The 14,723-nt window shown below is 43.0% G+C and overlaps 1 protein-coding gene across 1 annotated transcript; it reads left to right on the top strand.

Annotated features, from left to right (window-relative positions):
• The first annotated feature begins 9,432 nt into the window (after positions 1 to 9,432).
• Spx (spexin hormone) lies at positions 9,433 to 14,552 on the top strand. Its single transcript, XM_028757540.1, has 6 exons — positions 9,433 to 9,438; positions 9,789 to 9,869; positions 9,982 to 10,039; positions 10,762 to 10,824; positions 12,400 to 12,489; positions 14,494 to 14,552. The coding sequence occupies exons 1-6, from the start codon at positions 9,433 to 9,435 to the stop codon at positions 14,550 to 14,552; spliced, it is 357 nt and encodes a 118-aa protein (XP_028613373.1).
• The last annotated feature ends 171 nt before the right edge of the window (positions 14,553 to 14,723 follow it).

The raw sequence follows: 14,723 nt of genomic DNA, 5'->3' as shown, positions 1-14,723 counted from the left end.
TTGCCCTGAAACAGACGGTGATGAAAGAATGTCCAGACATCTGAGCCTTTTGAGCCTTGTATTTCCTCCCACTCAAGCTTTTAGGAGTGTTGAGCTACCTTTCAGATGTATGTCATACATTCAAGTTCTCTAGATCCTAGACTCTCATAGAATGAGCAAAGGCTATGAAAGCAACTTAGGCTAGCTTGTAGGGAACAGCCTGACCATCCCTGTCTGCACTGGGAAGGAATAGGAGTCCTGGAGCTTCTCTGTCAGGTTAGATACCTGAGATCCAACATGGTGAGGAACATTGGATTTTTGGAGAGCTGCAGTTCTTTGGTCCATGTTGAAAGACCAGAGAAGCTGAGCTTCAAGAGCAGCAAAGTGGCTGCCTGTAGCAGGGATAGATTGACCACTCACCTGTGGTTCATCAGAGTCACTGCTGGAAGGCTCTGGCAACTCTCAAAGGATGTTCCGTGTTTCAGTCAAACAGTCCAGGAAGTTCCCTCCTCCTGCTCACAACTGTCTATTTGGCTGATCCCAACGTTATCTCTATCTTTGGAGGACAAAAAAGGTATCAGCATTAATTTGGGAGTTTTCCCAATTAAATTAATAAATTTTTTTTAAAGTGACTTCTTTTGCTGTAATAAAAAGGTGTTTCTTGTGGTGGTGGGGAATTGTTTTCTGTTTTTGTTTCATGTAAACCTCCAGATTCAGAACGGTCACTGTTCCTTGTGTTAACAAGCTCACTAGATTTTTTTTTTAATCACTACAGGTAGCTGGAGCTTTTTAAGACTGCCATTAATTACAGAATTAAAAAATGGGCAGTGAATTTTAAAATGAGATTATTTTTTAAGTTCAAAGGACTTAGAATATTTGGTTGGTTTTTTGAAAATGGAATTTATTATACTTGAATCCTTGTGATCTGGAAGAAGTGAGTCGTCATCCATAGTGTTTCCATCATAAAATCTGTTAAAAGCATAAAAAAACAAGCAAAAAAACAGCCACAGGCCTGTGTGCCACTAACCTGGATTTACTGCATCCTGTATTAAAACTTGATTCCAGTGAGTTGTCAGTAGGAACTGTTAAGTAGCTATCCCATCATTTGGGAGGCTGAGGCAGGAGGCTTGCCAAGAGTTCATGGCCAGCTTGAGCTAAAGGATGAAGTGTTACCCTGACTGATGATTCACTGGTGATAGATGATACATAAATGATGATGGACAGACAGACAGACAGACTGATGATCTAGCACATCTCTCAAACCTTGTCCAGGTATCACATGTTCACTGAAGTGAGATACGTGAAAGTCACTGGCTATCTGCAGTCCTTTCCTGTGACAGTTCTCAGTTGTGAGGCTCTCAGTGCCACCAGCACATCTCCTGTTACCTCCTTACCTGCTGAACCAAGACACTAGATCTTCTGGGTCCTTTCCACAGAAATTTCTACTTGTTTTACACTGATTCGGTAGCAAACGATTCTTTAGGTTCCAGTCTTAAGGTGTATATCCACCCTTGGCATTCTATAGTCTTAAGGTGTATATCCACCCTTGGCATTCTATAGTCTTAAGGTGTATATCCACCCTTGGCATTCTATAGTCTTAAGGTGTATATCCACCCTTGGCATTCTATAGCTGCAAATAAATGTTGACCCAATGCAAGTAGAGTTATCCAGCTCTCCTCTTGTGTCCCCTCGCCCCCTAGTATGTTCAAGCCCGTTTTGTGGGAGCAGAGGTCTCTCTCAGCCACAACATAAATGAGGTGAACGGTGAGCCCAGCAGAAGTTTACAGCACACCCTACCTTTACATAAGGTGGCTTGTTTCTGGAGAGGAGGAATGACCAGGGGCAGCCTTTCTTCCCTAGGAAAGCCAGATGCTAGGACAATGGAAGTCTCTCTTCACATCTGCAAGATGGTGTGCATCATTGATTCTTGGTTCACCCTCTTTTCCATTGTGAAATAAAGGGACCAGGGCCTTATCTGGCTCCTTTCAGTGATATATCTAATTACAATAGTTATATTGTAATTAGAGCTAATATTATCAAGAACTCTCCTAAAGGGAAAGTAATGAAGGAAACTTGCTCCCTAAGTGAAGATATCTGAAACTATCAGTGTGCTTCGATCTCTGGCACGTGAAACAGCTTATAATGATAGCAGTCAAAGCCTTGAGCCTTCTGGTGTGGTCCTGTAACTGGAGTTTTAATGCAAAAGCCCAGCTGTGGCAACCCCAGCAGGCTGGGCTGGCAATACCCAACTGAGAAGATACTTGTGAAAAGCAGCGAAAGAAGATGTCCTTCATGTGCATTGGGAAGGGTACTAAAGGGGCCTGGTGACCCCCAGTTATTCTTTGGGTAGGCTGATAGGAGTTGTAAGTTTCAACAGAGAGAGTGCAGGAGTGCAGGAGATACGCAGCCCTGTGTACAGCATGGCCCGGTAATGCTTCACTCGGTCTTAGTTTTGATTCTTCGGGGTCCAGAGAAGTCATTAGCTGGCCTACACCTGTAAATCCCAGAATTTGGGCAGTATCCTGGAAAACTTCTAAGTGCCCTTCTCACATACATGACTGTGAGGTAGCCTCAAGTTCAGTGATATTGTAAGCACAGTTCTGACACAACCCTCGCCCCTTGGCTGAGCACCCAACCAATTCAAATATACACAATTTGAGAGGATGTCACTTTACACAGCAACAGGTGATTTTTCGTCAAATGGAACCTGGGCATCCTAAAGCCAAGTTTCAAAATCCAAGTTATCTTAATGATGATGGCAAAATGGTCTCGAATGAACATACCTTAAAGAAAGGCATAGGAGCTTATTTGATTAACAACGTGCTTGTCAGCAGAACTGTCAGCAGAAGAAAATTCAATATTTTGACCTGTCATATTTTGAACCAAACAACTGAGCTCCCTGTCATGGTTCAGAATCGCACCTGTCTTTAAAGCCTTGTGATTTTACAGAAGGATCTTCCTGGGGGTGGTGCCCTCTACCAGGCCTTTCAGAGCAGCATCTGGCATGCTGCCTGTGGTGAGCCTGAGATATTGATAACATGTCAGAGCCGTTCCCTTCATCTGTCCCACAAAATGGAAAATGGCAGTTTTGACGTAAAACACCTACTTATAGATTCACCAGATAACTAACAGGGCATTTTTATTCTTCCTTAGGAACAAAAGTTTCTCTTGATGATTCATTTTCCTGTTCCTCTTCCTGAAACTTTTATAGTTTTTTAAAAAATATTTTGTTGCATATATTTGTGTGTGTGTGCATATATTTGTGTGTGTGTGTGCACGTGTGTGTGTGTGTGTGTGTGTGTACATGTGAAAGCAAGTTCCACAGCATACATGTGGAGGTCAAAAGAGAACTTTTCACTCCGTGGTACCTGGGGTTCAAACTCCTGCCCTTGGGCTTGCACAGTGGGGCTTTACCCATGAAGCCAGCTCCCCAGTCCACGTGCTTGGTTTTAATCGGTCTCCTAAAACAGTGAGGACAAGCCACTGCATCAGCGGCTCTGGCTGCTTTGCTGGTTTGTTATAAGGAAAAGTCTGCAAATCCCTAAATATGAATTCCTATGAATCATATGAATGATTTTCCATTGTCATTCACTAGCTGTGATGGATGATCAACTGTCAACTTGATGAATCTAGATGATCCATACCTGTGTGGGAGGTTACCTTTTTGTTATTCCTGTTTTTGTTTTTTAAAGGGTGTTTTTAATTGCAATAGAATTATGTCACATCCCCCTCTCTTTCCTTTCCAACCCTTCCAAGCTGCCTCAAATGTCTCCAACTCTCAAGTCGATAGCCTCTTTTTTGTTATTTGTTATATATGTATGTATATGTATGTACAAATACACACACACACCACTGAGTCTATTCTTCTTGTTTCATGTAAATAGTTTCCAGGCTGACCACTCAGAATTAGACAACCAATAAAGAGAGTCATCCCTGGGAGAGACTACTTCTCCCATTAGTCACTGGTTATCTGTAGCTCTTTGTCTAGAGTTGGGACCTTGTAAGTTTCCCCCTTGCACATTAGTTAACAGTTCCATTGGTATTGCTATTGTTCCAGTCTTGTTTGTACAGCATTACCTGGAGAGACTGTTTCACAACAGACTTCCTGCCATTCTGGCTTTTGCAGTCATTCTTATCCCTCTTTCCCGATGTTCCCTGGCCATAGATGAGGAGCTGTGATGTAGATGTATCCGTTGGGGCCAGGCTGGATGGGAGAATCCTCTTGATTAGGTTAACTGAGTTGAGAAACCCCATCCCCTGTTGGTGCCGTCATTCCTTGTGCTCAGATCTGTGTGTAAAGGAGAAAGTGAGCTAAGCAGAAGCATTCATTGCCCTCTGCTTCTCTGTGGATACAGTGTGGCCAGTCGCTTCCAGCTTGGTGGATACAGTGTGGCCAGTCGCTTCCAGCTTGGTGGATACAGTGTGGCCAGTCTCTTCCAGCTTGGTGGATACAGTGTGGCCAGTCTCTTCCAGCTTGGTGGATACATTGTGGCCAGTTGCTTCCAGCTCTATGGATAGAATGTAACCAGCTGTTTTCAGCTCCTGCCACCTTGACATCTTCACCATGATGGACTTCAGGTTTGAATTGTGAGTCAAACTAAACACTTCCTCTTTTTAATTGCTTTCTTGGGTTATCCCAACAGCAGGAAAAATAACTATGACCCTAGCCAAATTTCAATTGTCCTATCCCTACACAGTGATCAAACCTGAAAATCTAGCATCTAAATCTCAATATCATTTCCAAGAACTGCCAAATAATATTTACCCTTTAAAGTCAACCTCCAAATTCATACATGCAGGCAAAACACACACACATATACATGCATACATACATACATACATACTGTATGCATACATACTATATACATACATTCATATATGCATGAATACAGACAGACAGACACAGAGACACACAAAATGAGATCAGCAGGATAAATGTCCTTATAAAAGTATCACAGATATGTTTTCCTCTTCCAGTATATGAGGAGGTAGTAGAGAAGGCCCTTCCCAGTGTCTAACCATGCTGACTTTTCATATGGAGCTGAGGAACGGATTTCTGCAACCTACAAAGTACATATCTGTGGGAGGCAGCTCTCTAGCATTGTAACAAATGACTAAGATGGTACAGCTTATGGAGAGAAATGGTTTCGTTTGTCCCATATTTTTTGAAGGTTCCATTCCATAATATCATGGACCTGGAGGCTTCAGGCCCATGTCAGCATGTTATAGCAGAACAGGAATTTCCACTACATGACTGGGGACAAAAAGAAAAAAGGAAGAAGTTGGGGTACTGACTATTCATTTCCAGGGTACCCAGGAAAGACCTGAGGACACTCCTCTGGGCCCAATAGGCTCTGCCGTCTTTAAATTCCATTCTGTGGAACAAACTTTCAACTGATGTGTCTCTGAGGTACATTTGAGATCAAAACCAGGAAAACAGTTCACGGTACTGTTACCCAGATTCCCAGACTCCATGAACTCATCTTCTGTGTCTCTGAGCATATGATGTGGTGATAAGGTCTTTATCCAACGATTGCCTATATGCAGAGCTATTTCACCTGGATACCAGCACAGCTGACATCCTGCCTCACTTGCAGCAATGTTCTTTCTTTGTAACAAATTTTTGAAGATTTATATTTATTTTTATTTGTGTAGGTTTGTAAGCCTGTATGTCTGTATATGCAATACATCTATGCAGGTGCCAATGGAAACCAGAAGAGAGCATTGGTTCTCCTGGGACTTGAGATATCGCATGTTGTGCACTGCCCAATGTGGAAACTGGGATCCGAATCTGGGTCCTCTGCAAGAGCAGTATGTACTCTTAACCCCTGAGCTATCTCTCCATCCATTCCTTTAGCTTTTCATTTATTTTTACTCTCCATTATAAATTTCTCTGATTATCCTCAATGAAATGTGTCTTACAAATGATTGTTACCTGACAGAAGCCATCTAAAAAAGACTATGGCAAGCAGGTTTTCTGTAGATAGCTCACTGTTTTGAATGGTCTCGATGGGTGCACTCTGGAGAGGCATAGGCCCAGAGACTTCATCCCGGGATTGCTTCTCACTGCTGATCTGTCTTTTCCTGTCACTATTACATAGTCTAATGATTCCTGGCCATAAGTCCATCCTATTGGGAAAACTTCCTGAAGATCAACATGTAGATAAACTTTCATGGATAAATTCTATTTAGACGAATTAAGACTTTGTTGAATCCCTGATTTGATTCAAATACTTTTAGGAAGAAAGTTTAAGGATATGGTTTTAGTTGGTTTGCCAGAAAGATGTAATAAAGTTAGAATCAAGAATAGAATGTGCTCCCTCCTCACAGAACAGTAAGTAAAGGCTGTATAATAAGGAATACAATGAGCTTTCATAAATTGCACTGAGAAGAGAAATGGGCTTGGGACAGATTTGTGATGAAGGAAGAACATTCATTCTAGGTCAGGTCTAAGGGTGAAGCCACAGGTACGCACTATGATAAAGCAAGGCCATGTGAAACTGTTGCTTTGAACTTATAATGAGCTTATAGAATGAAACACTGCGTTGAACTACCTATTGACATCCTTCGTAACTCCCCTTTTGTGCAACATTGTATCTCTGAGGTAATTTTATAAAGAACTCTTGTCTAAGGAGGTATCAAAAGGCTGGGAGAAAAAAATAAAGTGTGGCTTTTTAGGCTCTGCTCCATCTACCAGATATATATATGTACATATGTAATGTACATATGTCTGTCTGTCTGTCTGTCTGCCTGCCTGCCTATCTGTCTGTCTGTCTGTGCATACTCCAGAGAGCAAGGGGAAATGCTCTATGATTTGTATGTGCCAGTCCACTTGCTCCATCCCAGCTTTACTCCCTTAGTATCTGTCTTGGAATTCTGCTCACAGTGCTAAGAAATGGTATGTGCACTTGTGAAATTAATGAAACAGGTTGGTCAAGCTTAACCAGAGTGTGTGTGCATGCGTGTGTGTGTGTGTGTGTGTGTGTGTGTGTGACTGACTTTCTTTCTTTTGTCCTTTTCTTTCTCTCTGGCTCTCAATGAGTTAATGAACTCTGAGCCTCTTGCCTGGTGAGGGACCGGCCCTTGAGCCAGAGAGAAAAGAGCCCAAGTACCTAAGCTTTTTTTCTTACCCCCCTGCTGCTATCAGGAGTTACATTGCCAGAAGCCAGTGGCTTTTGGCCCCAGAATAGCAGAGTTAAAGAAAGAGTGACATTGCCCAAAGTAAGCAGCTTTGGGCCCTGATTACCATTCCAACTCCATACTCCCTTTTGCTGCCTTCCTCAGGGAACTGGATCCTTGGCTAGTCTCCTGCAGTTATCAACAAACAATGACAAACCTAACTGATCTAAATAAAAAGGCACACAAGGGAGGTCATCACACCAAGCACTGATTCTGGAATCTACCACTAACGTTGCCTGAATTGCTCTAGAAACTAGACCTGTCTACAGTCATGCTATACCAGGGGCTCTGTCTGCCCTAGCTGAAGACTCCATCAAACAATGCATGCTAAGGAAGCCTGGGAAGTGCAGCAATCTACAAGGCAGGAAGACATTTCTCATCTGCACAAAAGAAGAAAAGCCCACCACCCAATAATATTGCAATTCCATAATTCACAGCTCAGACTACCCAGATTCATCTTTTCTCCTCCTCAAAACATGACTTTTTGCAGGCTGTCCATGGTTGTTTTGATTTCTTTATATTTTATTTGAAATTTAACCCACTCCAATTTTGCTTCTAACTTCAGACAGCAATATACTTCCAAATCCATTGGCTATTGCCTCACATCTTGTGTGGGCTCCCAAATTTTAAACTACATTTATTTATGTATGTATTTATTTATTTATTTATTTATTTTAGTATGTGCACGCACGACACCATGTGTGAAGTCAGAAGACAATTTACAGGAGTCAGTTTTCTCCTTCTACCATATGAGTCCCAGGTACAAAACTAAAGTTATTAGTTAGTCTTGATAGCCAGCACCTTTACCTGCTAGGCTATGTCACCAGCCCCTTGGGCTTTCAACACCACTGACCTCCTTGACATCACCTCTTTTCCTAGATCTTTGTCTATGTGGCTTCTGTGTGACCTTTGTCTATGTGGCTTCTGTGTGCGTGCTTTGGTAGCTCTACCCAGTCTCCTGCGATAGCTTCATTCATGCCCCATCTTCCCCCCAACCCCCGCTTTCAAATTCTTAAAATTCATTCAGTTCTGACAGTGGATTGCTTCAGACGTTGAGAAAAGTAAAAGCTAAGCGAACCTCCTCTTTGCTGGGCTCCTAAGTCACCTGGCTTGCATTTCTACTTGCTCATCCAATACACATTTTTATTTCTGTGTGTTCATAAGTTGGTTTCATAGACAGTCTCTGTGGTTCCTCTAAACTGTTTCGTTTACCCATGCTTGAGCCAAAACTCTAAGCGACATCCTTGGCTGGCTTACTCCTCTTCTCCTACTCTCATGTCTGCCTGAGCTGCTAGTCCTGTATTTTCCACCTCCGATGTCATTTCTATCTCTCCATTCCTTCCCACTCCTTTTCTAGCCTTCTACTACAGCCTTTTGCTTGGGACCGTTTTCATATGTACTAGCCAGTTCCAAGTGCCCTCCCTTGTGATGCTCCCACCCCCACCGCACACAGTGTTGCTGCCTTCCTCTCCATCAAATAAATCAAGCTGCTTGCTGTCTCTCTGTTTTCCTTTTTCCTTGTGTTTCCGTGTGTTTGTGTGTGTGTGTGTGTGTGTGTATGTGTGTGTGTGTGTGTGTGCGTGCCTGTGTGTAATGTGTAACTGGAATACTAATTATAAATTCCCTGGAATCTTAGTTTTCAAATCTTCTTGACTTTTACTCCCTCTAAGATAACCCAGCCCTGTCAGTCATTTTGGCTGCCTTTACTTACTAACCTAAGCATGGTACCAGCAGCTTAGAGAGAGTCCCCACCCCCCAACCCAACGAAAAGATTCGCTTGAGACGAAGGGGTAGGAGGTAAACATTCAACACATATTTGTTAAATCACTGACTAGATGGACACTTGAATGAATGAATGACTGGTGCCAAGTTCCTCTGAGGCTCCCTAACCTTTTCATGTTCGCAGGGGTGATTCATCTCCACCCACAGTTATGCTATCCATTTGTTTCATTCATAACGTTAAGATGCATTGGGCTGCTAACAGGAAAAACAAAGGTGACAGCGCTGATACAGTCAGAATGTCTCCTGGCTGGTGTGCTCAGTTCCTAAACAAATGATATCCGCTCATCAATCATTGTCCTATTTCTGCCAACTAGACCTCCCCAGAGGAGTCATCAGATCTACTCAGTTCTGAAGATTGACAGGCTAACCCCGTGGTCTCCTTTCCCCTGGGCAGACTCAAACACTAGGAGTTTTTAAAGCCCCGGATTGTAACAGGATTAGAAGACGGGAAGGTAGGGCGAAAGATTGTGGGGCTCTGGACAGGGCCGGAACATGAAGGTAAGCAGTGGATGTGTGTGTGTCTGACATCTTTCCCAGCTGTTCTAGAAATTGTCCACCTCTCTATCCAGGTTACATGTACTGAGTATTGTCGTGACTGGACATTTAAAGAACAGTGCCTTTAAATAGTGCAATCGTCTGATTTTGCTGGATAGAACTTATCCACCAATTCTTTATTTGGGTGAGGTTATGAAAATAATAACTTTCTAGTTTTTAAAGTTACTCTTTGTGGATTAACTAGAAGCTGAGATCATATACTGAAGTGAGGGGCCTGCTGTCCTGTCAGAAGAGGAAGCAAAAAAATGCAGCCACACTCCGATGAACCTGTGTTTGGTTGATGTGTCTTGTAGGGGCCCAACATCCTGGCAGTGACAGCCTTGGCCCTTCTCCTGGTGCTGTCTGTTCTGGAAGATTCCAGCGGTGCTCCACAGGTAATCAAAAATAGAGAATACAAATCCTGTGTTCGGACTATGAGGCCTCTGTTTTTCCTTTTTCCACCTGCTGCCCTGTGATAACAACTCTTCTCTCCTTCCTGTGCTGCAGAGACTCTCTGAGAAGAGGAACTGGACTCCCCAAGCTATGCTCTATCTGAAGGGCGCACGTGAGTTCCAAACTCTTCATTCTCTTCACTGAGGTTCATGGAAGACATCCCGGGGAATCCTGAAGGCCTTGAGTTAAGAGCCTGGGGAGACAGTGTCACAGCTGGCTCCAGTAAACAACTAGGATCTCAGACAATGCAGAAAATGTAGGCGAAGGCAGGTGGGACAGACAAAGATACTCTAATGGCCAGAAAGCCTCCACCAGAGAGAAGCCCAGTGTCTCTACTGAAACCCGGCACTCTCAAAGCTGAGGCAGGAGAACTGCTGTGAGTAGAAGGCTTGGGCTACATAGTGGGTTCCAGGTCAAACTAAGATTCTGTCAAGGAAAGAAGGTAGAAGGAGAAAGGAGGGAAGAAGAAAGAGAAGGAGAAGGGTTCAAGAAAGGGGGAAGGAAGGAAGGAAGGGGGGGATGTGGGGGATAAGAAGGAAGAAGGGGAGGAGGAAGAGAGGGAGGGAATGAAGGAAAGCTGGCTGATTGAATTTAGGGAACTACTGTTTGCACCATCAAAGTGTCTGGGACTGGAGAAGCACTGAATGATCTTGACAAAAGAAGTTAGGAAGAGAAGGAGGAAGGGCAGGGTGGAAGGAAAGCGAGAAGCATGCACGATTCCCGCTGGTGTGCGAATGTGGAGGGGATGGGGGGCGGATCGCCTCGCTGGTGGAAACCGCTGTCTCCCCGGTGCTGGGGTCTAGATGTCAGCCTCAGCCCGCATCTCCCCCGCAGAAGGCCGCCGCTTCATCTCTGACCAGAGCCTCAGGAAGGAGCTTGCAGACCGGCCGCCTCCCGGTGAGTGAGTGCTGCGCCTGCAGTGGGCCTCCACCTGCCCTGTCCCCCATAGAAGGCAGCTGGTGAGCCCGGATCCCCAGACTGGCAGGGTCTGCTGCACGGACACAAGACAGAAAGAAGCACGCTCAGGAATTTATAGAAAGAGCCTTGCTCTTTCTCCTCCTAAATATCAAGTACTACTAAAGAATTACTTAGACATTTCAAGTGTATCTCCCTCCTAAATTATTAGAAACAGCTACCAAAAGTTTTAAACCAAAACGCTATAAAGTAAAAGCTATGAATGAATGAATGAATGAATGAATGAGCCAGGTATGAATGACTGAAGGGAGGACCAGTTTTCTTCTGGGACAAGCTCTGGATCCAATCTCAAGTCGCCAGCCCTAAATAGTTGTAGGAAAGAAGGGGGAGGGGGAAGCAGAGAGAAGGGGAAGGAAGAGGGAGAGGGAGAAAAAGTCATGAATTACAGAGGATGTAAAAAGTCATGAATTACTGAAGAAGAGTTGGGCGACAGAGAGAGGGTGGAAACTCATGCAGACAATACTCATCATGTATGAAATTCTCAAAAAAAATAATAAATTAAGAAATAGGTTCGGGAACATTTTTTTTTCTTGATGAACTTCATGTCATTGCAGTTTTTGAAAGAAAGGAGAAAAATTAATTTCAGTAAACTTTTGTATACAAATACCAAGAATAAAAGCTATTCTTACTTGGAGCGAGATTCAAGACGACTTAGCTTACCCGTAGCAGATGCTTCACGAGCTTTCGTTTCAGTTCCTGAGTTTGCAGTGTGATTGGTTTTATTTTTTAGGATAAAGTAAGTTTCTTCTCTTCCTGTTGCTTCTGATTAAAACTCAGTCTGTGGTAGATGAGGACTACGTCATCTGTCAACTTAAATTTGAAATCGAGTGCAGCAGCTTTATCCCTGTAATGCAGTAAACATGTAACTCAAGAAAAGTGAGAAAACTGAATATTTAGCCAGTGTATCTTCATTCAAATAGCTACGTTCCTCATATGTGGCTGAGAATGTAGATTTTATCTCACATTGATTTGGGAGGAGAGCAGGGAGATGGGCCCCAATGAGATATTTTGGCCAAGATCTTATTCTCTAAGACATACTTCCTAGCATTCATCCTCGGGTGTAAACACAGCAAAAACAATCGGAAGATCACTGTGGGGCCAGCAAAATTGATCAGGAGACAAAGGCATCTGCCACCAAACCTAACTAAGTTCAATCCATAGGTCCCACATATGGAAGGAGAGAGGAGAAGGCTTGTGCACACACACACATACATACATACATACACACACACACACACACACACACACACACTCACACAAATGCACTAAATAAAATGTAGTATGAATGTTTAATGTTTTTTAAAATCAGCACACAGTGTACTCTGCTTCACCGAGTTTTGCCTAGTCTCACCCTGCAGAGTAAGATTCATGTACATGAATGTTTAGTTGACACAAATATTTGAATGCTAATCTATTTACAGTGTTAATGGACAGGAATGTATAAATGCTTCTTTGTTTATATGAATATCAAGGCTGAGCATGTTTCTGTTTCTCCAGAAAGACGAAATCCAAATCTTCAACTGCTGACTCTCCCAGAGGCTGCAGCCCTGTTTCTGGCTTCCTTGGAAAACTCACAGAAAGCTGCAGGTATAGAGGCTTCTTTTGTCTTCTGACTGACGACATTTGCGTACTGATTTCTTCTTCCCCAGACCCACAGAAAGGCTTATTCAATAAAGGCCATTTTACTTCCCAGTAAAATGAGTTCCAAGAATACAAAAACACTACCTTGATGAGAATGGGGAATTGTATATGAATTTCATGAACCACAGCCTATTGTTAGTAACATTTGCTTCTTGGTTTCGACTGTAATGCCTATGTATCCCAGCTAGGCTTCAGATTCCCTATGTAGCAAAGGCTGGCCTTGAACATCATATCCTCCTGCCTCCACCACATAGAACTTTTAAAACTGAGAGAGCTCCAATCAGCTTCATTGTTTTATAATTAAGAACAGTAAAGCCAAAAACCATATATGAAATAATCAAAATCCAACTGCTCTCCCCATTCAAAATTAAACCAAACAAAAGTGCTGATTGCCAATCCTTTTTCCCTTTCCCACACAGCAGTAGATGCGGTTCACCCTAACAGACAGAGGCTGCTTTGACTACAGGCCTGAGTTGTTATTACCTTTCTATCCAGTTTCTAAGCTAGGAGTAGGTAATCTTCAAATAGTTGTTCTGTCCCTGCGGTCTACAAGTACCAGGAAAATTGAGGCATCTTGGCAATGGCTTAGCTGGGTCTTTGGAACTTCATAGACCTGGGTGTAAATCCATGCCACACTGAGTGAGGACATCCAGGGATAACTTTTTGAGTCCGTTCTCTCCTTCCAGCACAATGGTTCTAGGACCTGAAATCGGGTTGTCCAGCTTGAACGCAGGTGCCTTTCCCTGCTGTGTCTTCTCACTGGCTCTAATGATTGACATGTTCTGAGTAGCTTGTCTCTGGAGTTGAGCTAAAGAAGCAAAGTTTCATTAACCTAAATAAAGGGCGGTGTTGTGGGTCCCCATATCGTATGTCAATCGTCATCTCTAGTATTATCATTGCAGAATCTCTAGGAATCATCTGGATGTCTCTTCCATCATAAACTTAACTTCCAGTGGAGTTTGTACTTGGATGTTTTCTGTTCTACCTCTACCCCTTAGGCGTGTATCCATCCCTCTGCCCACATTTTCTTTCCCTCTAGAGAGAAGCACATTATTTGATTACTATTTTTCAAAAGATGTGAGCAACTGGGGTAGGCCAGGATTCAAATTACACTGTGACTAACTGAAGGAACATTACTTTATCTAAAAAGAAATCATTGGGAAATTAGAATCTAGGGCACACATGATACGTCAGTCACTCCTCTCTACCCCACTTCAGGTTTCATTCCTTGTCCTTTATATTTAGGACCTTGTTCTATCTAATCTTTATGAGACATTCTAGGCCTGACATTTTTGCATTTGCATCCGGCTAACGAGTGTGTTTGCCTTTGGTCTCAGTGCTTACCCAGAAGAAATCACCTGATGAAGGAATATCTTCAAGTGTGTTCCCATGTCATCTTTCCCATGTGGGAGAGATATATCAGCAGGAAACACGGGGCACATCATTTTGATGCAAGTGAATGGTTATGACATCAGATGTTTAGACCAGAGGCATGTTAATCAAAGCAAGACATATAGCCTTGTTATACTTCTGCCAAACTTATCACATCGCACATAATTTATTGTAGAGATTTGGATGTTGGGGACCAGAATCTAGCTCAGTTGGTAGAGTGTTTTCCCAGCAAGCACAAGGCCTAGGGGCTCAATCCCTAGGACTACATCAAAAAGCATGGTAGTGATTGTCTGTGATCCCAGGACTTGGGAAGTGGAGGCAGGAGAATCAGAAGTTCAAGTACATCCTCAGCTACATACGTACTGAATTTCCAGGCATGTCTCAGGGTGAGCAGGACAAATTTAAGGTCAAACAAATCAAACTCATATTTGTAAAATAGTTGTTGGTACCATTGACCATGATTGGCTTAACTTGAGAAGTAAAATGTCTATTTCCTGTTCTTCTCTCTAAAGCCAAGACTGTGTGTCCACTTTAAGTTGTTTTCTTTCTTTCTTACAGATGAAGGAGGGAATTTTGCTAAAAGCAAACTCCTGGAAGACAGACTCTTGAACTGGTGAAAACGCACCAGGACATCTTCAAATGTAGTTTTAGTTATGATGAAAACCGGAACCACATGAGGGGCCTGTGCATCCTTCCTTCCACCCTAGACACCTGCACCTCTAGGTTTAGTCACATGGAATTCTTAGCTGGAACATCATCATGTTGTACTGCTTTGGCTTGACATCACC

This window comes from Grammomys surdaster, unplaced genomic scaffold (assembly GCF_004785775.1).
Source record: "Grammomys surdaster isolate TR1022 unplaced genomic scaffold, NIH_TR_1.0 126176, whole genome shotgun sequence".
In the NCBI taxonomy this organism is placed as follows: domain Eukaryota; kingdom Metazoa; phylum Chordata; class Mammalia; order Rodentia; family Muridae; genus Grammomys; species Grammomys surdaster.
Note: the sequence above shows the minus strand (reverse complement) of the source record. Positions and strands in the feature narration are given on the sequence as shown.